At 39.6% G+C, this 25,035-nt stretch overlaps 1 protein-coding gene across 4 annotated transcripts in view; it reads left to right on the top strand.

Moving 5' to 3' along the window:
• Window positions 1-25,035, top strand: part of RARB (retinoic acid receptor beta) — a 204,351-nt gene that overhangs the window by 129,024 nt on the left and 50,292 nt on the right. For all 4 annotated transcript variants that reach the window (XM_053935182.1, XM_053935177.1, XM_053935197.1 and 1 more), the window contains one exon: window positions 7,768-7,916. In XM_053935182.1, coding sequence (XP_053791157.1) covers window positions 7,768-7,916 — 149 coding nt within the window. The remainder of the gene's footprint in view (window positions 1-7,767; window positions 7,917-25,035) is intronic.

Raw genomic sequence — 25,035 nt, forward strand, 5'->3', positions numbered from 1 at the left:
CTCATGGTGTCTGCCTGGCCATTTATTTAGCGAAGGACGCTCCTGTTCTCAGTTACTAGCACATCATTAAGTCTGGCTGTCTTGAGAGTAACACAGGTATAACCAGATGCAGTTCTTGGCCCTGATATAATTAATCCTGACAAGCTTTCTTCTTTCCACGTTTGCTCAGGTGTAAATACATCTCTCTGGCTATACGGACACATAAACCCAAATGTAGAACTGCTTTGCTGACATAACTTAAAAAAAAAATTCAGCCTGAAAAGCAGTATAATTTTCTTTGAAAAGGTGATGTTAGTTATACATACTACCTCAGGGTTTAGTGGAGCTGGTGCTTAAGAACCAGAAATTGCAAATCTATGGAGCAGCTGCAGCCTCCTCATTGTCCTTTACTGCTAACTGCTGTAAATATGTGTGTAGAGAATGTACTTGCCAAAAGTTGTGGCTCTGCTGGGAGAAGTACCAAAAGTGGTGCAGTGACAGCTCCCCCTGTCTAACTGTAGGACACAACAAAAAGATGCAGCAGTTTCAGACAAAGGTTTTTTGGGTGTTTTCTTTCAGAAATAACTGATTGTGTGTTGGCAATTTTCAGGTCATACGTACTTAATTTATAAGACTACCCTGCTAGATTCAGACTTAACATCTTGGTGGTATGTGAGGCTTGGATAGTACAGTCAAGAGTAGAGGGTATTTTGGCAATACACAGTTGTTGCTGTGCTGCCTTCAGGAGGGGATTCAGGATTTCTCTCAGCCAAGTCAGTTCCCTGTTAGGGCATTTCTGTGTAATTGTATATATGATGGTAGTCTTATAGAAAGCTGATTCTCAACTGGCTGCAGAGATCAGAAAATGAAGGCAAGGTTTCATCATCTCTCCCAAGTTCCCTGCTGGCAGCAGCAGTGGCTCTTGGAGGCAGGAGGCACCCAGTCCCTGTCCTGTCTCACAGTGGGCAGATGAGTGGAGTGCATATGCAGACTTGGGGGTGCTTCAGAGCCCCTGCAATAGAGGGGCCAAGCAGAGACTTAACAGAGTTCCCTGCTTTGTCATGTATCCCATGTGAAACCTAGGGCAAGACATGTAAGGCTATATTTTGAGGACACTGCTTAGTGCTATAGACAGGTAAAAAAAAAAAAAAAAAACAAAAAACAGTTCGGTACTGCTTGCATTTTTCTAGGAATTTATGATGCAAGCAAATAAAGCTCTTTAACTGTCAGTGCTTCTGTTTCCTGTCTGTAAAGCTAGAATAGCTCTTCCCTTATCTCACTTAGGCGTTACAAAGGTAAAAATATGAATGCTCATGGATTATTCATGTACTGGAGTGGCAGGGACCATGCTTGTAGATCAGATAAGCATGTAGAAGAGAGAAGGATCTTTCACACTGCTAAATATGGCAGAACCAGAAGCGGTGCTGGTGTTGCTGTGTGGCCAGGGACAGCAGAGCCTGAGGAGAGTCACTCAGGGAATCTGTTCAGGAATGTCACTCCGGAAGATGTGCTGGCATGTGGGGCTCCTGGAGTGCCTTATTAAATGCCAGCATAAAGTCAGGTGACCGAATTGCCATGTTTAACTAATGGATTGATAAAGAGGCCAAATTGTATCATAACAGAAAAGTACGTTACAAAATAATCTCTACTCTTCAATGGGCAACTGGTAGAGATTATTTGGGGGAATAATATAACCTGTGAAGAAGTTAGCTGCTAAGTAACATAAATTATATTATGAGAGTAGAACAGAAAAATAACTAGAAGATAGATACTGTTGTTGTATGACTTAGAGCAAAAAAATCTGGATAGCTCTGCTATGCTGGTAGTAGGACACTAAACTATTTCTTGGCCCTAATCACCTGATATGAAAATAGGTTTCAAAGGGCTATACTGTTATATGGCCCAGATCGGTATCCACTGACTCCACTGACTTATGTTACATGACTCTGCTGGTTAACATTACAGATTTGCAATTGAAACTTGGCAATTTTGTTGATGAAAGGCATGAAGGAATATGATGCAGCTCTCTCTCTCCTAGTTCTCAGCTGGGGAAAATGCAGCAAACGAGTGTAAACATTTTTTTTTTCTGTCAGTTGACAAATACAGCTTGGTGTATAAACAGCGAGGCATTTGTTGAATATGAAGTTGTTTTTTTTTTTAAATCATACTTTAAATTTAGTCTGTGTTTTAGCATTGAAATGCTACAATAGTTAAAATGAAAGTGCTCTAAGGACCTGCTTTGCAAGTAATGTCTCCCCTCAAGACTGTGGAGGCCTTTCAGGGTTCATTCTTTCAAATATCTTTTGACTTGGCAGGATCATGATCATTAGCATTATTTGAATTGGAATATCACTGGAAAGTCCTGCAGCGCCAGTTACTGTACAGCACATTCTGAGGCCCTGCCCAAAATAGTGCACTGTCTAAATGCATGAGATGCAGAAGGGTGGGGGAAGAAAATACTGTCCTGGTCGTATGTCTGGCTGCAGTGGAGCAATGGCTAAATTTGTACTTGGAACTTCATTAGGGTGAGGATATCAGAGCAGAGAGTGTACTTCACTGCTTCTTGTACTCCGAGGGGAGGGCAGAGTTCAGCAGGACCCCTCTTCTCCCAGATGCTTCAGGACAGAAGCCAGCTGTCCCTATCGCTCTTTAGCTGACAAGAGTTGTAGCAGAAAAAGTACTTCAGCTTTAGAGAACTCCTGCCAACTCGGCTGCGCCTATCGGGACTTGCACCTTGTCTGAGATACTTTTGGCAGCAGAAGCCTGTGCCCTTTGCATGGCCCTTAAAGTGCCCTGGGTCTGAGACTCTTTTTAGGTGACCTTGCATACAGTTTTGTCCATTAGTCTGGTCCTTGCAGACCAGGCTTCTGAGCTCTATAACCTTTACCTCTTCCTAGTTCTGTTGTTTTTTCAATCATACTGTATGAATCCTGAGCAGCACATAGTGGAAACCTGTTAGATACTCTATTAGCTTTTAAAATAACAGAAAAGGATCATTTTGGATTGGGCACCCTCAAAAAGAAACAAGGTCATGGGGTTTCATCTTCTGATGTCCCTGTTGAAAGTAGAATGCCTCTTTTCAGACTAAATGCAAGCCAGTAGACTTTAGAGGGTGTCTTTGGCTTTCTTCCAGAATACCACCCTTTTTTTAAGGTCAGTCTGGTAGAGATGCTTGACTTGATTAAAATTAATGCTGCAAAAACTGTAACCAAGAATTAAAATAGAATAAATATATTTAATATCGTAGCTTTAAGGCAGATGTGTGCAGATATGAAGACATAAATAAAAAAGAAACCCTCAAATGTGGAAAACAAAGTTTCTTAGGTACTTCTGAAAATCCTGGTAATAATATCTCAGTTTGCAGTTTTTGTAGGTTTAGTCCAGGTATGTTGTGTTCACTTGTAATAAAAAGCATTCCTTCTTGAACTTTGATGCATACCCAGCTCTATAAGGAAAGATTTTTGACTGTGGTAATTTGTTCTGTGTTGATTAACATTTGCACATGGCTTCCCCTGAGGTTCTCCTGCCCTCAGCCCACTCCACCTCCATGCATCCACCCCTGGGGAAAAACAAGATCCAGCACAGCAAGTGCCAGTACTGAAGTAGTAGCACAACTTCTTTGCTTTGTGCTTTTTTCTTTGCAAGGGAGAAAATGGGAGTCTTCCCACAAGGGGAGACTTTGTTTTCCTCTTTCTGTTGTCTGTGATCCCCACCTGTTGTATATATGGTAAAAATATCTGGGACTTATAGCCCAGCAACAGTACGCAGCTAGAGTCATGTGTGACCGGGTCAAACACACACTTGCTGGAGGGTCATGGCCAGGTTACTAAGTCAAGGCTGGCAAGTCTCCACGATAATGTTTTCTTTCTCTCTCACTCTTTTTTTTTTCCTTCTCCCCTTGTCTGTCTTCCAAACAAGAGTTTAAAAAAACCCAAACCCTCATAACAATGCAAACTATTTAAGCATGACAAATTCAAAGAAGTTTTTTATTAAAAAAAAAAAAAAAAAAAGGAGGGGGACAAAGTCAATGATATTTTGGATTTAATTTTATAGTATAGTTTAATGTGGCACATGAAAGAGAGAAATTTGTATTGAAACAATTGAGACCCACTTTCCCAGTTCCTGGCTCTTTCCTGGAAGATGATTAAAAGCAGACTTTTTTTTCCAGACGAGACATAAAAATTAAATGATCTACAGTATATAGTTATTTTTTCAAATGTTTGGAGGCTTATAAATAACTTCTACAATGAAATGCACACATACAAGCAGCAGAGAATCTGGTTCTAATTACTTGTACTTTAGTTGAACTTTGGCGTTTCCTTTGACTTTCTGCCTAATGTATGTGAGCTGAGTGCCTTGCACTCCTGCAGTGAATTCACAAAAAAAAAAAAAAAAAGAAAAGAAAAGGCAAAAAAATCCAGACTCTTGTTGGTGCCAACAAAAATGAGGGTTAACAGAATGTTTTGACCAAATGCAACACTTTGCTATTCACCCTAATTAGCTGAAATTGCGGCTTCCCACCAGGGACCCTGAGCTCAGTATTCAAAATTCCCTTGAGGCTATCCAGGAAATGCCATTTGCTTTACAACTTCTTATTCTTTTAAAACTCAACTGTCCAAAGTGTGCATTAACATGCGAGCTTAATAATCTAAGCTTCTAGGAGAACATGAAGCATTTTGCAGTGCCTGCCTGCTTCTTGTTGGTCTCAAAATAAAATACCTTCTCCATCTGTCAACACGGTTTAGCTGGCAGTAAATTAGCTCTCAGAAAGCACGCTGTGCTTTTAAAGATCTTATCGGCTACTTTATCTAACCTTTAGAAAAATTTCAGACATCTTAGGAATTGTGAAGTGACCGATTGTTTGAGAGTCCCTGTGTGCTTAAGCTGCATTCAGGTGTTGGGTGACAGCACCGAGTCTCTGTTGTCTCAGGTGAGTAGGGATCCTGAAGTGTCACATCCCATAGGACAAGAAAGCAGGGCAAGGAAAGAAGTTGCATTTTTTTCTTCCCTTTTTTCCCCCATTGACTTCTTCCTAAAGTTGTAGGACTGCTTTAAAAATGCTTCTTCTGGAAAAGTCAACTGTCCACCCCCCATCCTTTCTTTTTTTCCTTGTTGCTTGTGTAGACATGCATAGAAGAAAGCAGCTTCTGCTGTCATGCATCCACTAGCTGTCAACATGTTGCAAAAATAACACTTTATACCTGCTGAGCATGGGTTGCTACAGGTGCCTCACAGGACTTCTGCCCAGGCACTGCATACTTTTTTCAAATAAAGAGTTACAAAAGCTAAATCCAAGGAAGAAGAGTAAGCCAGGAACTGGAGTAAGAGTCAAGCATGTATGAATGCAGGTTCAAGCTTCTCCAGAAAACTGCACACCTTGCCTGTGATCAAAAGTGAATGTGCCCAAACTGGGTTTTATTATACAAAAATAAACCAACAACCTGCCCCCCCCCCCCAAAAAAAATACCCAAATAAAAATCCCCAAACCTACCAACCAAAAAAAACAACCAAAAAAACAAACTATCTAGACAGCTGTTAAGCTAATGAAAGTATTATTTTTAGTAGATTAAGTCCTTTTAGTGGCACATGTGTATGGTGTTTTAGAGAGAGTCTTCTGATTTTCATTGGCTCCTTCCTTATCGTATACCTTTTCAAATTGTCCTGAAAAGTATTCTCTAGCAGTACCTTCAACACTTCACTTGCTGACTCTGTTGTGTATTTATGAACTGAGTTGGTTGCATAATCTCTTCTGGATATCACAAGCTCCTCTTGTTTCTATAGTGCTTGAGAGACCTGTCTGGTGTACAATACTGGTTGGAGTTGGAACACTCTATTGGATGCTGATGCTTGTTTAGGATGAATTGATGAATAAACAGAAGTGTATCAGTATTATTCCTGAAAGGCTGCTTTCCCCAGACTGAAATCACAGAAGGATTGCAGGAGAGCAGTTGTTTTATTGAATGACACAACCTTGTTTTCCCATGGGGAGCTTAAAATCTGCCTTTTAGGTGGACCGGGAGAGTAGAATGAGCTAATACAAAACACATTATCTGCTGGTATTGCAGTTTTAAAGCTAAAATTTTATCATTCCATAGACTCATTGGAAGCCACCGTAATTCATGTACAAGCATGAAATAAGGCAAGGAATGTTTGGGGCTTCTCAAGGGCATTTGATGAATTTAACTTTAATTTAGAAGTACTAATAGACTAGTGATTCAAGAGGGTGGCTTTGCAGAGATCAATAACAGAGCACTCTCTGTCTCTCTTAAATACCAAAAATTACTGTTGAAAAGAAATTGTTATTCTCATAAAAGTTTTCATTAATAAAAAGCTTAATTAAAGTTTTCTTGGTGCAGTAGGAGCACATAAATGCTTGCCAAGTTCAGTTTATTTAATATTGAAAAAGATGACTATAGTTCTGGACATTGTCTTAATGTCACAATTTATGGAGCCATGTTATTTTACTTATTTTAGTTTTCTGTTTTTTCACAGCCTCCTTATCGTTAGATATATAAATAAATTGCAAAGGTATTTCCTCGCTTAGATCAGAGCCTTTAATACTTTACTCTAGCATTTATTTTCTTCTCAAGAAGAATCTGTCCTTGAAGTTGATACTAACTTAACCCAAGGAAAAAAGGCAGAAAGGGACCCGTCTCTCACGAGTAATCAGAGGTTGCCTTATGTGTTGTGATGCCCTCTGTGAATTCAGCAGCACATGAGTTGACAATGAATCATGAGTTTAATACAAACGTATCATCGTCGTAATCTGAAAAATATCCTGTACAGTAAATCTTGTCTAAGATTTTTCCATTGAGTAATATTCTTTAGGGCCTGCTGTTAGTACTCTGGAGATTTAGCTCTGCTGATAGTGCCTAATACTTCTGGCTAGATCTGAGTTCACAGATCCTGTCATTCCTGTATATCTGTTGAAAAGTTAGAGGGATTTATCTGAGAAGCAGCAGACAACTAGGTGAAACATGAAAATGTATTGCACATCCACAATAAATGTGAGGAATGATGACAGCATATCACAGAAAACGAATGCAGATGTTTTGGAAAGATGTAGTTCACATGTCTTAGCTTACATCGTAGAGCTTTCACGTCCTTTCCCTGAAAGGGGTTACTGGCTTTTCAACAGGTTCAAAACAAATGGCCATCTAGAAATATTAAGGCAATAAAGAGATGTGGGGGTCATAATATATAAGTAGCTTTTTCTCAGCAAGGTTTCCTGATATACAGGTCCTAAGGTAGGTAAGGAAGTGTTGCTGGGTTGTGCTAGTTTTACAGATTTAAAAAAAAAAAAGGACAACTTGTTTAGGTAATTTTCACTTCAGGTCTCACACTTTTTACATATATCCTGATATGTGCTGCTATCCTATTAGGTCAGAATTGCATACTGACCTAGAAAATGGCAAGATATTAAAAAACTCTTCCAAGATTAGGTACCAATCACAGTTTCCCTTTAAAGGCTGATATCCAACCTGTACACATGGATGCTATACAATTCAATAGGCTAAAATCAGAACATGAGCTCAAAGTTGTCCTTTTTGGGAGCCAGGTACGATTCATGCCCTACATCTAAATTATTGGGTACTTTAAAATACAGTTTTGAGGCTGTAGGATGTAGTGCTGCCATTGTTTGCCTTGCTTAGCTCCCTTTAAATTTTCTAGGAAAGACAAATTAATATTTATTATGGAAAGAAAGGTATGGGCCACTTTGATACTTACAATATGGTTATATTTATTCAAAATTATTATGAATCATTCAATTTTTTTTTTCTTTTGTAGCAGTTGAAACTCAGAGCACCAGTTCTGAGGAACTTGTTCCGAGCCCTCCTTCACCACTTCCACCCCCTCGTGTTTACAAGCCCTGTTTTGTTTGTCAAGACAAGTCATCTGGATATCACTATGGTGTCAGTGCTTGTGAGGGATGTAAGGTGAGTGCCATCATCTCCCTTTCCTTTTATAGGGCTGCATTTCATCTTAGGAGAGGGATAAATCAATGCAGTTTGGTGTGACTTGATTTTCTTCAAAGACAGCTGTAATTTCTTGTGTGAATTAATTCTGATTCATGACTAAAACCAAATATATTACCTTCATTCTTGGAATTAATTCCCTTCGTAACTTCTGCCAAATACACATTTCAGGGACTTCCTTAACTATTGACTTGCATGAGAATGTGGTCATGGATGTAGACATAATCAAAGAATAAATGGAAAACATTTTGAGACTCTTCATTGTACATTTGTAGGTCAGATATTCCCTGAGATCTACCATGGCCCTTGGCTGCTCTTGGCCTTTTTCTGTGTACTTCTACCTCTCTGTACTCAGGGGGTGGAATTTGGGAACAGGATATAATCATCTGGATATTTTTGGTGTAGTCTCTAGCTATGTAACTAATCTCAAATCAATTTGGGAATTTGAGGATTAGCAGGTTTGTATTTGCAAAATTTAATCTGTCAGACTTCATTGCTGGTACATCTGCCACCTGCCTTCCGCTGCTGTGATTGTCAGAGCATGAATTGATGGCTGTCCATAGGATGCAGTAATAAAGCACACCACTCAAAAGTAGAGAATACCTGAAGAGAAGACACCCAGCAGAGAAGAAATGTTAGCCACCCCTTGTTTGTGTGGCAATTATTGGAGGTGTTCACACAGTGTGCACTTCCATGCATGCAAGGAAGAAGGTAGAGTGAAAAATGGGAAAGAATGAAATCATAGGGCAGATGGTCCCACAGACAAATTTGTTAGCATATCCTAGTGCAATGATCTTTCTTAACAGTTAAAGAAAAGACCTATGATTTTCATCCTTTAGCTTAAAATAGATGTGTAGTGTTTAGTACAATACTAATGCATGCTGAAAATGTGACAGGCGCTATAGCCATATAAATAAAGTTCTTAGAATAAATTAACAAAAAGCATTTTGCATTTTGGTTTATTTTTGTGAAATGATATCTTTTTCAGATAGTGTGCAGTTAGCCATTTTTACTTTATCCTTTGAACCTTCAACTTCTTCCATTCTAGTGGCCTTTTTTACTTGCATAAAATATCATAGTCCTGTGTTTGTCATTAGACAAAATACTGAAGGATTGAAATCTGGTTTCCCCCCTATTTTATATCTGTAGAGACTGAATTAGTGAAAGTAACTTTTTAATCTCACCTCAGATTTAGAACCTCTTTCTGGTAGTGAGGTTTTTCTTGGATGTCTTGTCTGTATTTTTTCCTTTTAGATACCACAAAACTATCAAAATTTAACTGTTTGTCAAGATGAACTATGGAAAGAATATGCTGAAGCTGATTTCCTTAAATAGGAAATCTTGTCATACTCAGATGCTAACATGCAAATGCTGGTAGTGCTCACCCACGTTACCTCTAAGCACAGACATAATTGCAGACCATGGCAGAAAGATCACATGTCCCTAAGAGCTCATTCTTTTTGAAAAATATGCAAAAACACACTGTAGGACTTTCACTGGCCTACTGCAAACCATTTTCATAAATAATTAAAGCAAGATCTCACTTGTCAAAATACATGAGGAAATCCATCTTGTAATGTGTTAGCCATTACTCAACAAGAACAGAAATATTATCTTCACTTACTTGCTAATTTGCAAGATGGGGTAATTCAGCACTTAACGATAGCTGATGTTAAAAGAAGAAGAAAAAAAGATTAGTTGCACACAAAGCCTGTCAGTCTATGAGAAAGAACAAGATTCCAAAGTAGTAACTTGGCTGCTTGAAACTGTAATATTTGGGTTTGTTGATGCTAGCTCTGCAAAAGTTGGACTACGGTTTTATGGAATCTCTTCCATGGATTGAATCAAATTCCTTAGCAAATGATAGAAAATGGCAAGAACATGATGTGGCTGCTGACTCAACCGCAGGTCCCTTTGGTGGACAGTCAGGTGCTACATTTGCTGTTGAAAGCTGTCTGAGCTTTTAGGTCAACAGAAGAGGTGAGCTGACTGTCAGCAGAGGGCAGATAGCAGACTGCAACACCAGAGGCCACCTCAGAAACACGTGCTGCCATTTTCTACTCTTTCTCTGAAGAATGTTACCCTTTTCTCTTGAGCTCTTTTTGACTGATTGGTTTATTTTTCTTTTCCTTCATCTTTACATTAATTGCTTTCATACGCTCATCAGCTGTTGGTCCTGTACCTCAAGTAAACTACCACCTTGAACTTCTGATTTGTATCCACACAGGCTTCTGCCTGTTCTCAAGTCTACTTTCCCCCTCTGTTCTCAATATCAGTTCTTCATGCGCCTCTTTTCTTTATAGCCTCCTTCACACAAAAATTAGCCAGTTGCTTTGCAAGTTTCAATAAGCACTGAGAGCTGAGCACTGCTGCTTGAGGAAGCCTTCTCTCCTGCGCATCTGTGCCTTTCAGTTGATTAACCTAAGTTTATTACAGAGCTGTGTTTCACTGAAGGCTTCTTCTTGGTATGGGGTTGCAGCTTCATGCTGATTCTCTGGTAAATCAAGGGAGCAATAATAATAATGAAGAATTCATGTTACAGCCTTTTGTGTAGTTAGGAAACTCAAATTCATTACCCCTTTACCTTGAAGACACATTTACACGCAATTTCAAAGAGCTGGTTTTCTTCAAGATTTGTCACTGAAGCTGACCGGCATATTCAGAAGCTGTTGGGATGGGGAGAGGCAATCTCATTCCATAAGAAGCTAGACTAAAATATCAGCCAATCCCTTTCTTTCTCTTTTCATCTGATTGTGTTGCAACTTTCTCCTTTTTCACTTCTATTTTCCCTTCTTCTTTCTTCATCAAATTTGCAATCTCCATTCTGTGATGTTAAGTCTTAATTTAACTCATTTTTTCTCCTGCATTTGCACCTTCCTCTGTTCTGAGGTCCTTTTCCCAAAGCTTTTCCTTTTTTCCTTTCTGACTCATTTACCTTTCACTTTGAACTCCTGGCAGTCTTGTTTCCCAAGGGAAACACAAATGGAAAACTCTGTTCACATCATATTTATCTAATTAGGACCCTGATCTTTTGTTTCTCTCTGCTGGCTTTCCATTGGTTTTCTTCTAGTTTTCTCTCTGTTTCCTTCTCTTTTACCTTTCTCCTTTGAGCTCTAGTGAAGCTGCTGCCACAGTGATCATTATTAGTCATCATTTAATGCATGGAACAGTTTTTTGTCCTCCAGGTTTTGGGTTGATGGCTGCCTTTGATTCATCAGGCTTTCTTTTTCCTGGCTTTCAGGACTCGTTCCTTGCTGATTTTTCAATATCTCCTGGAATGGCTCTTTATCCACTTCCTGATGTCATTCCCCAAGGTTCAGTTCTTTGTTTTTCTATTTAAAAATCATTGTTTACTGACCTCTTTTTATGGTAGAGCAATGGGGGATGTCATGGCAATATTCTGCTTATGACAGGTGTATTTTTAATTGAGACTCTTCCAGCCAGGAGCCCTTGGAGAGCTGTGGATGGGGACTGTGACCTTGTGATATTCAATTTGGGAAACACTGTGCTGTAAATTTTATCTTCCCTCAGCTGCCACCAACCCATGGATGATTTCCAAAGTACCCCTCCCATCTCTGACTTCTCCCCTCCCATCTTTCCCTGGTATGTTGTCTTGCTCACCTCTCTGCTACCTTGGACACAGAGTTCATGAAGCCAGAACTTTCCACCCTCTCTTTGTGTCATCACCAACTATAATGTCAGTTCTTTCAGATATCCTGTCATGATGACATCATTTCTGACCTGCAGTATTCTATTTTACTCTATCTGTTGTCATTTTTCCTCCAGAATCTGAGAATCTGGCTTCAGCTGCCTTAATTCTCAAACCATTGCTGTGGTCTTCTCACATGGGATTGGTGTCTTCTCCTGTCCTTCCTTCCTCTTTTCCCACTCACCGTCATCCTTGGTTCTTATTTTTCCAGGTATCTTGGAACAACCTCCTAACCTCCTTTGCCAAATACTTTAGTGATTTTGCTGTCTTATTCATTACTGGAGTTTTCAGTACTGTGCTGTAGTAGGAAGACTGTTCTGTGGCTTGTGTTGATATACTAATCATTTAAGGTTTTTAGAGGATGGAGTATTTCATAATAGGCACTTGTGAACAGTCAAAGTGGTTGAAAAATTCCCCAAAAAGCATGCTTCTGTGTTTATTTCTGGATGTTACGCAAAACACAAAAGTGTATGTGCCTCATACCTGGTGATTGGCTTTCTGTATTTATTAGAGTTTCAAAATCAAACTGATCTTCACAGTGTATTTTGTAAGAAAATTTCCATAGACATTCCATCTTTTTATGTGTAAAACAGTACATTGACAAGATTCAGCTTATTTACAACTTTTCCAATTTGTAAACTGCATGGCATCTCAGAGGTGGGTTTTGGAATCTACTTGTGTTGTTTCATGACCTCAGTTACAGACTTCTGAGATCTTTTTTTTCCCCCCAGTCTCTGGGTGTTGCTAGATAGCACGCAAACAAATTCCATTGAAAATGAGCAATTTGGATTTATCCAGCTGGTGCAAGTGGTTATAGGGCTGACTGTCACCCAATGCTCAGCTCTTTGGTCCTGACTTCAGTCGTTGTTGTAGCCGGGTTTGCAGAAAGGGGGACTGAGAGTAGTGGGCTGGATTCCCCACACAATGCCAGCATTGTGTGGGTGAGGAGGAGAAGCTGGTGTTCTGGCAGCTTCAGCTGTCTCTGAAAGCCTTGTCTCTTGTTCTGGGCATTTAAAAGACGGCATTCCTCTGCTGACAGTCCTGCCTGGATTACTGGCTTGAATTCGGTGGGCAGCAAAGATGCCTAGAGCAGTTTCATGGGAGAAGACAGCGCAGCATATAAGAGGATAGGTTTACGGTCCAGCAGTTTTGTCTGAATGATGAAGATGCCTCCCTGCCTGTTATTGATGCTAACAGACAAAAATGTAGATAAATCGGCTTCAATACTGAGTGATCCCAAGTTGGCTTTTATCATAAAATAAAGATAGGTTTCCTTCCATCAGAGTTTTCATATAGAATCACATCTAATGTGGGATCATTAAATTAAAAGGGTAGCCACATTTAATACATTTTCAAGGGTATTCAGCTCTGAAAATATGTCTGTTTGTTTGACATATTCCTGGCTCAAATATGTATTTTTATTATGGGAAAGATTTGATGCAGTATGAAAAAATAGGCTTTGATATAAACCTTGACATTTAGGTCTGTAATTTTGTAGGTCTGACTCCCCAGAAATGACAAAATACACACGGGGAGTTTGTCAGAGAAAATAGAGAAAATGAAACAGTTTTTGCTTTATTCAAATTTGTTGCTAAGCTTAAGATGTTAAGGTTAGGAGAAAAGCTGTTGTTTTGTTACAGTTTTAACTTAATCACTTACAGATGCACTGTGAGGCAGTCCCGCCACTCAACTAGAGGCCCAAAACTACTTGCCTAACTTTGAAGGCTGGGCTTTCTGCAGTCTATTAAGAGAGAGAGAAGCTCCTCTGATTGCTGATTCAAAGCATCTGAACCAGATCTGCTCTGGGTCATCCTCTAGAACAGCCTGTCCCCATGAGCCTTTGGGTTAGGTGCCCAAACACAATTGTGTTAATGTTCTCTGATATGATGTTCCCAATGATTATCTCCCTCTGGACGCTGAGGGGCTTGGTGTTTCCCTGTTGCAGGCCATGAATCCCTGATCAGCACTGGTACAACAACTGGTTTACAAAATGCTACAGAGAGAGAGAGGGAGGAACTGGCTTTCATTGGAGTGTGTTCTTTGCACACTCCACAAATTGTTTATTTGAAATTTAATGGCAAGAATATTATTTCCACCCTAAATGATATTATGATTCTATGATATTATGCTTTGGTCTGTGAGAAATGTTGCTGAAAGAACCTAAAATATTTTATGGATTGTTATAAAAAAGTTCCCTTTATGGAACAGTGTCCTTTGGGACAGATGCCTTTTCCTTTTAATAATGTCTCTTACATCATGTGAGAACAGATTTGCATTTTCTTAGGCAGTTCTGGGATTGTGGAGGGATCTTAAGCAGCAGTGCTTTTTGATAACATCACTCTTGCACATGTTAGCTTCTAGCTATAATATAATTATGTTTAAGCCTATATTTATGCCTCTTTACAGGGAATTAAGGATCCAGACATAGATTTTCTCAGCTATTCAGCAGTAAAAAATAAAAGCACACTTCATAAAACTAGCTAACTAACATTCCATGTATTTGTTTGGTTTCGTTTTCTCAGCGTGTTTTAATCACCTACAACTGAAACAGAAAGTAAGAAATGTAAACTTGAAAATATGTGCATGGTATGATTTGTATCAGGGAAAGAAGTAACATTGTTTGCAGCAATGCAGTGGGAAAAGCTTCTGTTGGTTCAGAGAAAAATACAGATCAGCTTGAATGATCAAGCTGTATTCGTCTCCATTTAGGCTGTATTAGCGACAGTGCCAGCAGTAGAGATGTGTGCTGTCATCCATGCACGGCTATGAAAGATCCCTCAAATCACAGAAAATTGTTCCTAGTTTCAGTTAAATCAACAATACTTTTTAGAAGGTGAAAAATGTATTTCAAAATACATTTCTGCATACTTTTAATATAATCTGATCTTAAACTGTAAGCACTTTGTAGCATAGCAACATTCCAAGCCATTCATTTGCAGAAAGCAGTGCCATATGCAGAAAGACACTAAATGAGTTGCGACTGCTTTAAATGTAGTACTGAAAACCTGGAAATTTTATTCATTTTGTGCTGTCAGAGGAGACCTGATTGTTTTAATGCCATCCTTGAAATTTTAGCTTTTCAAATAACAAACCCAGGAAGGTCAGGTGCCCCGTGAAAAAGGTGGTATCTATTTCAGTAAGTTCTCAATTATTTTTTTGTTTTGGTTTGTTTTGGTTTGCTTGTTTGCTTGTTTTGTTGGTAAAACTTTTGACAGATCCTGAATTTGTTTTAAAAATTTTAAGATGGGAAGCATGTATTAGTTGGAAGCACTCTGAGAGCCAGCAAACATGATGAAATAGGTGGGATCAGGACCAAAAAAATTTTTTTTTTACCAGGTTTATTAAAATCTCTGGGTTGTGTGAATGCCATAAATGAAGAAATAAAATTACTTGCTCAACACGGCAGGTAGCAAAAGTGTAAATTGTGCTGTATGCCAAATATGCTTTCCAGTTCTTTGGACCCAGGTTGTGAGTTATAGCTCAGCTGCTCCCCTGTGCTGGGCTTCTGGAGCGGAGATGGGCAAAGAGCAGCAGTGTCTCCATGAGGGTACAGCACCTACATCCACAGCTAATCTTCATCTTGCCCTGCCCCTTGTCATAAACCAGGGGTTCATCTTAAACTGTGAGAATAGTTGGTTTTTACTAATTACTGTAATTTTTTCTGGCAACCATGTTGATGCTATAAAAGCACAGAGATTACCCCAAGTTGACTTTCTAACTGTGCTAACCCGCTGCTCCATTTATGTGTGAGCATAAGGGCTAATGTCCTGTGGAAACAGGAACTGGAAAGTACTCTCTTATTTTCCATGAACTGTCACATAACAATGTATAATTGTTTGGCTTAAATCTTGCACTCCCTTCTCTCATAAAATTCCTGATACCATCAGTGAAGGCTTTCTTAAAAAAGAACGGCAATGTCTGACTCTTGAATTCTGGTGTGTTGGTGACCAGCCATGTTTTGGGGCACAGCTTGCTGTGCTGTGTACCTGAAAGGTTTCTGGTAGCAATTGGTGTTCCTCCTGCAGGCAGGCATCTCCTGTGGACAGTTTGGGTACAACTGTCCCATTTCAGAGGCCAGAAGGAGTTATCTGAGGTAGATGTGGACTTTCCCATTGTATGCCAGCAAGCCATAGTGCCCGTGACTGTTTGCAAAAGCATTTCCTAATATAAAAGTAGCCTTCATGCCTGCTGACCTTGCATATCTTTTCAGGGTCTTTGGCCACTAACTAGTCCATAACAATTACAATTTTTTCATTGTTGTTGTTACTAATAAATAAAATTATTGAGTCTTACTCTTTTGGCAGTGTCTATGCCTTTCCCTATCTGGAAATATACACTGTAAAAAGAAGAAACTTCAAATTTATATGTGTATGTACATGTTGTTGCTGGAGTTGAATCATGATTTCTCTCAGACCAGTGGATGGTAAAGAGTCCTTGTAGATGTAGTTGTCACATTTCCATCCAGCTTTCACCTGCCCATAACTGATATGGCTTATTAGCAAATGGCTGAGAGAGCTCGGGCTCACACTGGATCAGTAATGTGTGTGTGGTTTACACCTTCAGCAGAATTAAGTGAATTATATCCATGTGTAAAAGTGCTGTCTATGCAAATCACACCGTGAGGTGCGACCAGAGATGCCAGAAGCAGGCGGGCTGCAATTCAGCCTAGCACACTTGCCTGCTGAGAAGTCTCCTGGTTTGCAAGCAGGGAATGTGGAGTATGTTTTTATTTTCTTGTCACTAGGTTCTAATGGGTTTTACTTTTTCAATTTTCTTCACCAGAAAGAGGGAAAAACCTTTTATTTTGTTCTCATCTTGTCAATCAATTTCATACCTCTCCATTAGTTTAAGGACCACATGTGGCCTTTAATTATAGCTGTAGAGTACAGGCTGTTCTTTGTACACTCCACAGATTGTACAAGGAAAAAAATGCAGCTTTCCACCATATTTAACACAATATTTTATAATATGACCTTTAAAAGTATTGTTTGCAGATGTAATTCAGCAAATAAGGAAATAGGGATATCAGAGCAAACCTCTCAGAATTTGAATACTGTGAGATTTTCTGGTAACAGTATTAGCCTATTTTTTTATACTATGCCATATTTATGCAATTACAAATGTATAAAATTACAATGAACTAGCTTTCATTTTCTAACTCTGGAACTTAAAAAAAAAATCTGGTTAATGAAAGTTGGTAGAGAATGATATACAATTGATTGGTTGAATGTGGATTTAGGATAGCTTGTTGCACCCCATAAGAAAGTGCACAGTTTTTCCTGTTGGAAAAAAGAAAACAATAGCTTGCCAAGAGTAGTTCTGGCTGAGTGTGATTTTGGTGCTGGTGAGATGGTTGAGGTCACTGCTGTTCTTGCTTTAGGCATCTTTTCAAACTGTAGTTTGATTTTTTCTTAGCAAGTACTTAAAGACTTTCTGATTGACACATCTTAGAGAAGTAAATCCAAAATTAAGGCGTTTCATAATGGTAGAAAATGGAATTAGTAATTATGTAATTCTGTTCATACTTATTTATTAAGTAGCTATTCAGGTGCTCTTTGCTACAATTTCAGAATTTACTTTGAATTATACACCTATCTGTATTTTCTGGTTATTGCGAACCATCTCCCAGTTGTAAATGGTCAGCTTCCCAATTTTTAGAAATTCTTTGGCCTTGGAAAGTAGCCTTCCATTGCCGTCTGCACTTGCTGACTGATCTGATAATGGAAACAGAGGTTCTTTCTAATCCCGAATGAAGCGTTCCTTTGAGAAAATTTCCTCAAGGGGTATTTGCTTTAGATTCTTCTAGAAATGGAGTGCAATTGAATTTGCACCATGGATCTCAGAGCTGGTCTTCAGATTTGTGGAGCTGGTCTTTGTGCTGTAGCAGAAAAGACAACTGGATGTAATTTTCCAAGATTCAGTATTTCCAATGAAGTCAACTTCAGAGATTCTTTATCCAATTTGTTTATTATATACATTCTTCTTTTTCTTCACCCTGTAAAACAAAACAAATGCCTTACTAAAAAAATATTCTTTCACTTTTGAGTACCCATTCAGATGAGCAGAAAAAGACAAAATTGAGGTTACAGCCTATCTTTCACTCTTTGTATCTAGATTGTACTGTAGTCTTGAAATAAGGATACCTTGTCTCCTGAGAATCATGTAAATTCTATATATGTTGTGTTCTTCTTCCTGTTTCTTATTATTCTTATTATTTCAGAGGAACTTCTCATATACAGGGGACACCTCTATGTGTGACACCTGTGCATCTCAGTACTCCCGTTTTGAAAACTTGTAGTGTTAAAGAAGTCATGCACCCAATTCTGTAATTGGTACTTTTGGTATATTGGCATGGAAACTGTTAAAGTGGTGTGCTGCTGCAGCTGGTTTGCCAAATATTCAGAGTCCCTAGTCATAAATTGTTCTTCCTTTTGATAATAAGCAGGAGCCCCCACAATTTCCAAAGCTCAACTCAGGAGACAGCTGAGAAGTAGAAAAACATTTTTGTATATAAAGTCCCTTATGATTTCATGTGGCCATGCTTAAAATTTCTCATTTCATATATTTCAGTGGGAAAAGTTACTATGCAATAAAAACGGGATCATAATACATAATACTGTATTTTAGAGGGGAAAAGTATATTGTTTCTGGATCCCCTGTCTAGAATAATGGGTGCATAAATTATAAGGTGAGACACAGTTACAAGTAGTGCCAAAATGTAGATTTGGTTGGCTGTAAATGCAGTCAGTGATTTCACTCCAGCTATTCAGCTGCTGGAGGGGAGAGCCAGCAGCCCCCAGCCAGTGCACGTGAGCAGGATCTGCCATTGCCTGGTGTCAGGCAAACTGATCAAATGCTTATGAAGCAAGTTTGTTCTCATTTTAGAGTCTCTTTAAAAGCAACAATTTAATGGGACCCATTACTGTCAGCTGTGGCCAGTTCCCTCTCCCTCCTCCCAGGCGCTTAATAGGGAAAGCAGAGATTTATAGCTGTGGTGTAACCACTCCAATGGGCTACTGTTCACTCCTCCTGCAAGTCCTCACTGGCTGCTCTCCAGATAAATCTTCCAAACAGGAGAGAGGTCTTCCCTGTCTCTGGAGTGCTTACCTTGCTTGGAGCCCTGTGCATCTGTGATAAATATATATGCAAATTATTAGGTCCTCACTTCAGTGTGTGCCATGATCCTTACATGCTTTCTGCTCCAGATTTAGCAATATTTAAGCAGAGGATGTAAGAGAGAGAGCTCTACAACCCATCATTTTTTAAATGAATGAGCACAACCTTTTTTTTTTTTTTTTTTTTTTTTTTTTTTGATCAGAGGATCAAGGCATTTCGGAGATGCTGCTGCAAATGGTCTCGCCCAGTCCACATTTGTCGATATTAATGCACAGTGGTTGTTACATGTACAGAAACAAAAGTGAAAACTACGTATTTTTATTTAAAGGAAAGAAAAGGGAGTGGTAGGTGAACAGAAGAGATGCAATCACAGCATCCAGGAACCAAATGGATGAACTAACTAAAAAGACCTTTCACCTTACCCTAAGTCCACGTGATTTTTGTAAACTGTAAGAATGATCGTCTTGTGATTGTATGAGCTCTGTGCTTGAATCTGGCCATTGATTGAAGTCTGGCAGGGGAGGGAGAAAACAGGAAAACATCTTGCTAAGATTTTCCTGTGTTAGATTAATCAGCTTCAGTTCATTCACTCATCTCTGAAAAGGTCATGTTTTCTCATCATCAAAGTTGCCCAGTCTGAGACTCTCCCTTGCTTCCCTACAGCTTGGCTGAATGATCCACTGGGCAAGGCGGATGCAGCATTGCATTTGTCCTGAAAGCTGCGATGCTTTTTCATCATCTCAGTGTGATTTGTGTTGGGGTTTCCAACAAGATACATCTCTCTAATTAGTGTTACTCTAAAAGTCTTTATTGCTTGGAGGAACTAGTCAGTTGATTCCTCTGTTTCTGCAGTTGCTAATCCCTTGCACTGGCACAGACTACATTTCATCCACCTTTCTCAGCCTGCTTTCCCATCTTGTCCAGACCATTTTGACTGTGGGTGCTCTGACTGTGTACGGAAACTGGGCAGGGGCATATGGCCACTATCTCACTCTTAAAAATGGTGGGTTTTCCAAGCTGGTCCAGCTCCAACTCATCCCTCTGCTGTCGCCTTTGGTAATGAGTTTCAGCTGCAGTGTGGAAAGGTAATTTTCCTTGACTACTGCCAGTACTAGAGAGCCAGACTTGCATATTTCTGGGTGTTTACTTGAACTCTGTTTTCTAGTCTCCAGGCATCCAAGTTTCACTAAACTCTAGGCTTTAGAGGATTCTAGTGGATAGTTCTATATTAGCAGAGTTTCTTTGTTGCCGAGCACAGGGGAATGAGAGTGCAGCATAAAGTAGTAAGTACAAGATATTACTTGCCAGATTTCAAGAGATCTGGTACAACATATTTGTTTAGATGTCAACTGTCAAAACTAAGAGCAAAAAAAATTACGGAGAGATAGTGAACATGTGTTGATGAATCATTGAGATAGATGCCTGAAAACTGTACCAGGAAGCATAATGCTCAAGATATCTGGTTTATTTTGGCATGTTTATGTCCATGTTGTATCATCTGAGTATTTTTAAGTTGCTTTCTGCATTGTTTTCATATGTCGCTTCATCCCTCCTCAGAAACTTCTTTGCTGCAGATCAGGCATGTTTTAAAACTCCTCCCAGGTCAGACAAAGAGAATAGAAACATGCTGGGTGTTGAAGGTAAGCAGGGGCCATGCTGTGGCCAGCACCCACAGGCACCCACCGAGCCAGCCAGGCTCAGGCTGGGCTGCTGCATTGCCCCCAGGTCAGATGGGGCGAGAGCAGGGAACAGCTGGCTGTGCGTGCAAACTGTGCAGATCTCTGCTAGCGTGAGGGGAATTGCGCCTCAGCCAGCTTGCAGGCATATATAAATATTTGTGGCATAGTTTGCATTATTATTTCAGCTGAGCGCTAAACGTTCGGTTGCTGATAGCGGGAAAGAAACTAGTGCCGCTATAAATTTCAGATGGTGCAGAAATGCAGGGATTTTCGTACCGGCTGACAATTAAATAAAGTCCCTGTGCCTCTTTTGATAAATAACTCTGCTGCCAAATATGTGCAGGAACTCTGTAAGCCTTTGTGGGGAAGGATGGGAGGGGAAAAGGAGGAGGACACAAAGGCTGCCTGTGCAGGGAATTTCCTTGGAGCATACACACACACACCTTCTTTCTCCCGTAGGGTTGTGTTTGAGCTTGCCCTTTCCTCTTCATGTTTCCATCTCTGCCAAGCAGCTAAATGGAGAGGTTAATTTGAGAGACTGCTACAAGTAATTGCAGCATGGTAATTGCATAGCTAACATGAGTCTTTTCCTTGTCCTGCCTGCTGCAGGAATCTGCATGTCACTGCAGGGGCATAGCTTGGTGGAGATTTTTTTGTTTGTTTTTACTAGGAGGTCCACTACATGATTAGAGTAGTTGTTATTTAATGTCTTTCCATTGTAGCTCTGTGCAAAAAAAAACCCAAAAACAACTTATGTGTATCCTAGTAAAATTGTGACATTGTCCACAGAAGATGGTCCCCCCACTCCAGCCATCCAAAACCCAGTAGATAAAAACAAAGACATAAATTATGATTGTAAACCAAAATCAGTCATACAATTGAGGGATAACAATTTGAAAAGTCTTCTGTGACACTGTGCTTCCATGCAGGAGGGCAGCTACATAAATGATTTGGAAAAGTGTCATTCTTTACGAAGAAATACTGCGCTTAATTAATTCTTGCTCCTGGGAGGTCAACCTGGGGCACTCATTATTGTCTTAATTGGTGGTATAAATCCTGAGGCACTGGAGGGGAAGAGAAGAAAAAAACGATGAGCAGTTAGCAACATACAGCCTTTTGGATAAGTGCTAGCCAGTTGTACAACCATCCTAGTGACATTTTATGGTTTTATTGGGTTATAGGTCTGATCCTTCACAAATTAGGTTAAAGGGAATTGATTTGCATAAACAAAAATATAAAACAACAGCAAAATGCAATAATTCATTCCTGAGTTCTCCATTAAACTGTGTGAAATAACTCAGAAAAGCGCTTCTTTGATCTCCTTTTATTTGTATTAAATTATATTCATTACTCTTCCCATCTGGAGTTTCATAGCAGGCCAAAAATCATCCTACAGACACGACTGAAAGGAAGTTAACTGTAACTTTTTAATTATATACATTCCATCTCCTTTTTTTTCTTAATTTGAAAAAAGCAGATGGAAGCACATGCCAGTGCCTTCCTCTCCGTTTAAATCACTGAAGTGGAGAAACAGAAAATCTCAGCCGTTCTTTCCCCTCACATATTGTTTCAAGGTGATGACTGTTCTGTCTGGAGACTTTGACATGTTTGCTAAAAAGGTCAGGAGTTCAGTGAAAATCGAAATTGTGGAAAAAATACGTGCGTAGTCCTAGGGATGCCGTGGTACCCTCGCTGGAAGAATTCAGTTGTTGCAGATTTGCACTTGATGGAATACATCTCCTCTGTTTTTGTTGGTAGCTGCCTCTCTGCCAGCTGGCCAGCAGAAGTGTTTCAAACTCCCCAGAAAATGGGGGGTGGTTTTGTAGAATGATGATTTATAGAATGTTTTTTACATTAAACTTAGGTTTGTGGAATCAGAAGATGGTTTGGCAAGGGGCACAATAAAAAATGGTGGGTTTTTTCCAGCCTCACCAGGGGCTAATGGCTAATTGGCATTACTAGTCCCATGAACAGTTTTCTTCAAACTCTCTCATCAGATTTTTTTTTTTTATTGTGAAGCCCATAAGACCTTTTTCACCTTAGAAACTGTTAGGATTTATCAATTATGGCCTGCTCTGTCTTTGCTGGCAAATTTTTTGTAGTTGCAGATGAGTATCCCCACTGTGGTACTTAGAGAGAAGTGACATGTTCCTCATCTGCTCTTCCATGTCCTTTGGGCCCTTTTCTCTTTTTAAGAAATGAGAAAACCCTGAGATATTTCAAACTTTTCCATTTGTGTAACAACAATGAAAAGATAATAGACCTTTTTTCCCCATAGTGGATTGCACTTAAATCCATAGGTCTGTACTTCAAGATGTGAGATGACAGCTGCTCATTTTTATTGCATTTTGAGTTCTGTCAATTAAAAAGAATGAAATTCACTGCCACACTGGTTTCAAGAGCAAATTTATATTTCTTTGGCCATAGAATCTTAGGGCTGCTGTTCATCTGCAGAATAAATGGCTAGACAAGCGGAAGTGTGTATGGCAAGCTGTGAATGACAGACAAGGCCAGAGCCCTTTCCAGGGCAGGCTGGCGCTGAGCTTCTTCAACACTGGCTGGCTTGCACGTCTAGGTGCTCTCTACCAGCTATTGAAATTTGTTTTTGCAAAGATCTTCCTGTCCTGCCCTGACATACATCATCAGCACAATTTTCCTGCTTTCTGGCACTGAGCCTTTCTTTACTTATTGTTGTAGCTGCTTCCATTTTGTGCCAGCAGTGGTTTCCAGCCACAATGTCAGGCAATTAGTTTGTTTATTCTTCAAGCCATGGCTTCCAAAGTGTGATAGACAGTGCAGACATCCTGGAAAAGTGCTCTGCAACTGGGAATAAGCTCATTTGAGCTTTCTTTTGGATAGTTGCTTTGGTAGCTTTCGTTACTTGTGGGGTCTTCTGTTCTAGCTGCAGCCATTTTGCTGTGTGTTTTGTCTGTATGGTATCACTGAACAGCATATGCTGGGCTGTAGATCTTTTGGAAGCCTTTCTATGCAACTCCAGTTGCAGGTTTGCATGTTACCTAGGCCTCCCAGAGTAAATATTCCCGGTTAACAATTAAAAATTGCATGTCTTTGCCCCAGCTTGACCATTGAGCCTACCAGGATTTGGTGAGGCAGGAGTTTTTTGTTCCTTGACTGCTGCCACTAGTTGTTAAAAATACTGCAAGCTACATTTAATTCATGCATGTACCTGGGTAATTCCCTGGTCACAGAACAAAGCAGTTTTGTGCAGATCCCATCGCTGAGAGATGCCTTAAATGTCTGTTGATGCTCCAGAGAGAGCAGGAATGGGAGCTTTACCTTCTCTAAATACATTTTACAGGGTTAGCAAGGATAGAGGGTAACTTAAATGATTAAAATAGAGAGATTGAAAAGAGGCCATACATCACAAACATTTCTTTTTTTAAAAAGTGCACTTATTTGCCCAGCCCCTGTTTCAGAATAAAGCTAACTGCAGAGGTTTCAGGTGTGTGGTGGGCTGGATTTTCTTTTCAGTTGTTACTGGTATTTATCTTTCCTCTCAGAGCTCAGTCAGAGTTTATAAATGACTGGTAAACTGTACCATGGAAAAGTCCTTCCTATTCCTTTGTTTCTTTTATGATAAAGTAGCAATATGCTTCACTCAGAAGCTTATTTTGCAAATTTACCAAAGAATGGCCTCTGAGTCTACAGGAGTCATAGCTGGCTGCCTGTGTTTGGGGGTAATCAAAGCTGAACCAGATGAACTGAGCAGGCTGTTCAAACAGATTGAGCTTGCAATAGCCCTTCTCTGCTGATTACCCTGTCCCTGGCTTGCAGTCCAAGTTTTCAGCTTGTAAGCCCACTATGCCTGCAAATAAGACTTGGCATGCCCTGTGCTGGCAAAACATTTTTAAGACGTTGTGATCAAATGATCCATCTCTTCATGCATGTGTATAACTTGAGCTCTAAATCATCTGCTCTGCCAAAATCAACTGGACAGTGAAGGAGAGGGAGTTGTACAGATTCCCTATCAAATATGTAAGGGTAGCAGTTCATGCTAATAAATCCATAAGACTTCATAAATTTAAACACTTAACTTTGTCTTGAAGGCTCATCCTTAATAAGGTCCTTTGTATGCAGATAGCCAGTGGCATAACAACATTCAAAATATTACTGAAATTGTTAATATTCTCTATGGGCACTCTGTTCTGTACTGAGCTCTCAAAGTTTGACTCATTCACAGGCAACTGCTGCAAAAGTGGTGAATGGGATGAGGTGGTTTCTTCAATGTTGTGTTGAGGTTGGATTGATTAAATAGATTATTTACTTCTGTGCAATAGACCTAGGAAGCCAGGTTTGTTTGCTGCTTGATACATATGGTTTCACATATCACTCTCTGCTTTCAGTGCAGCAGGTAAGATATCAACACAATTAAAAGTGAAAAATAATCTGTCTGCTCTGCCACTGGTGGATGCTCAGGGAACACACACTGATACAATAGATTTCTGAATAATTTATATTCAGCATTTTTTCCTTGCACTCGGTAAATGAGGATGCCTAATGTGGCATGGTCAGAGTGATACTCTATCTGTCATCCATTAAGATAACAAGATTGGTG

This window comes from Vidua chalybeata, chromosome 1, assembly GCF_026979565.1.
Source record: "Vidua chalybeata isolate OUT-0048 chromosome 1, bVidCha1 merged haplotype, whole genome shotgun sequence".
Taxonomy (NCBI): Eukaryota; Metazoa; Chordata; class Aves; order Passeriformes; family Viduidae; genus Vidua; species Vidua chalybeata.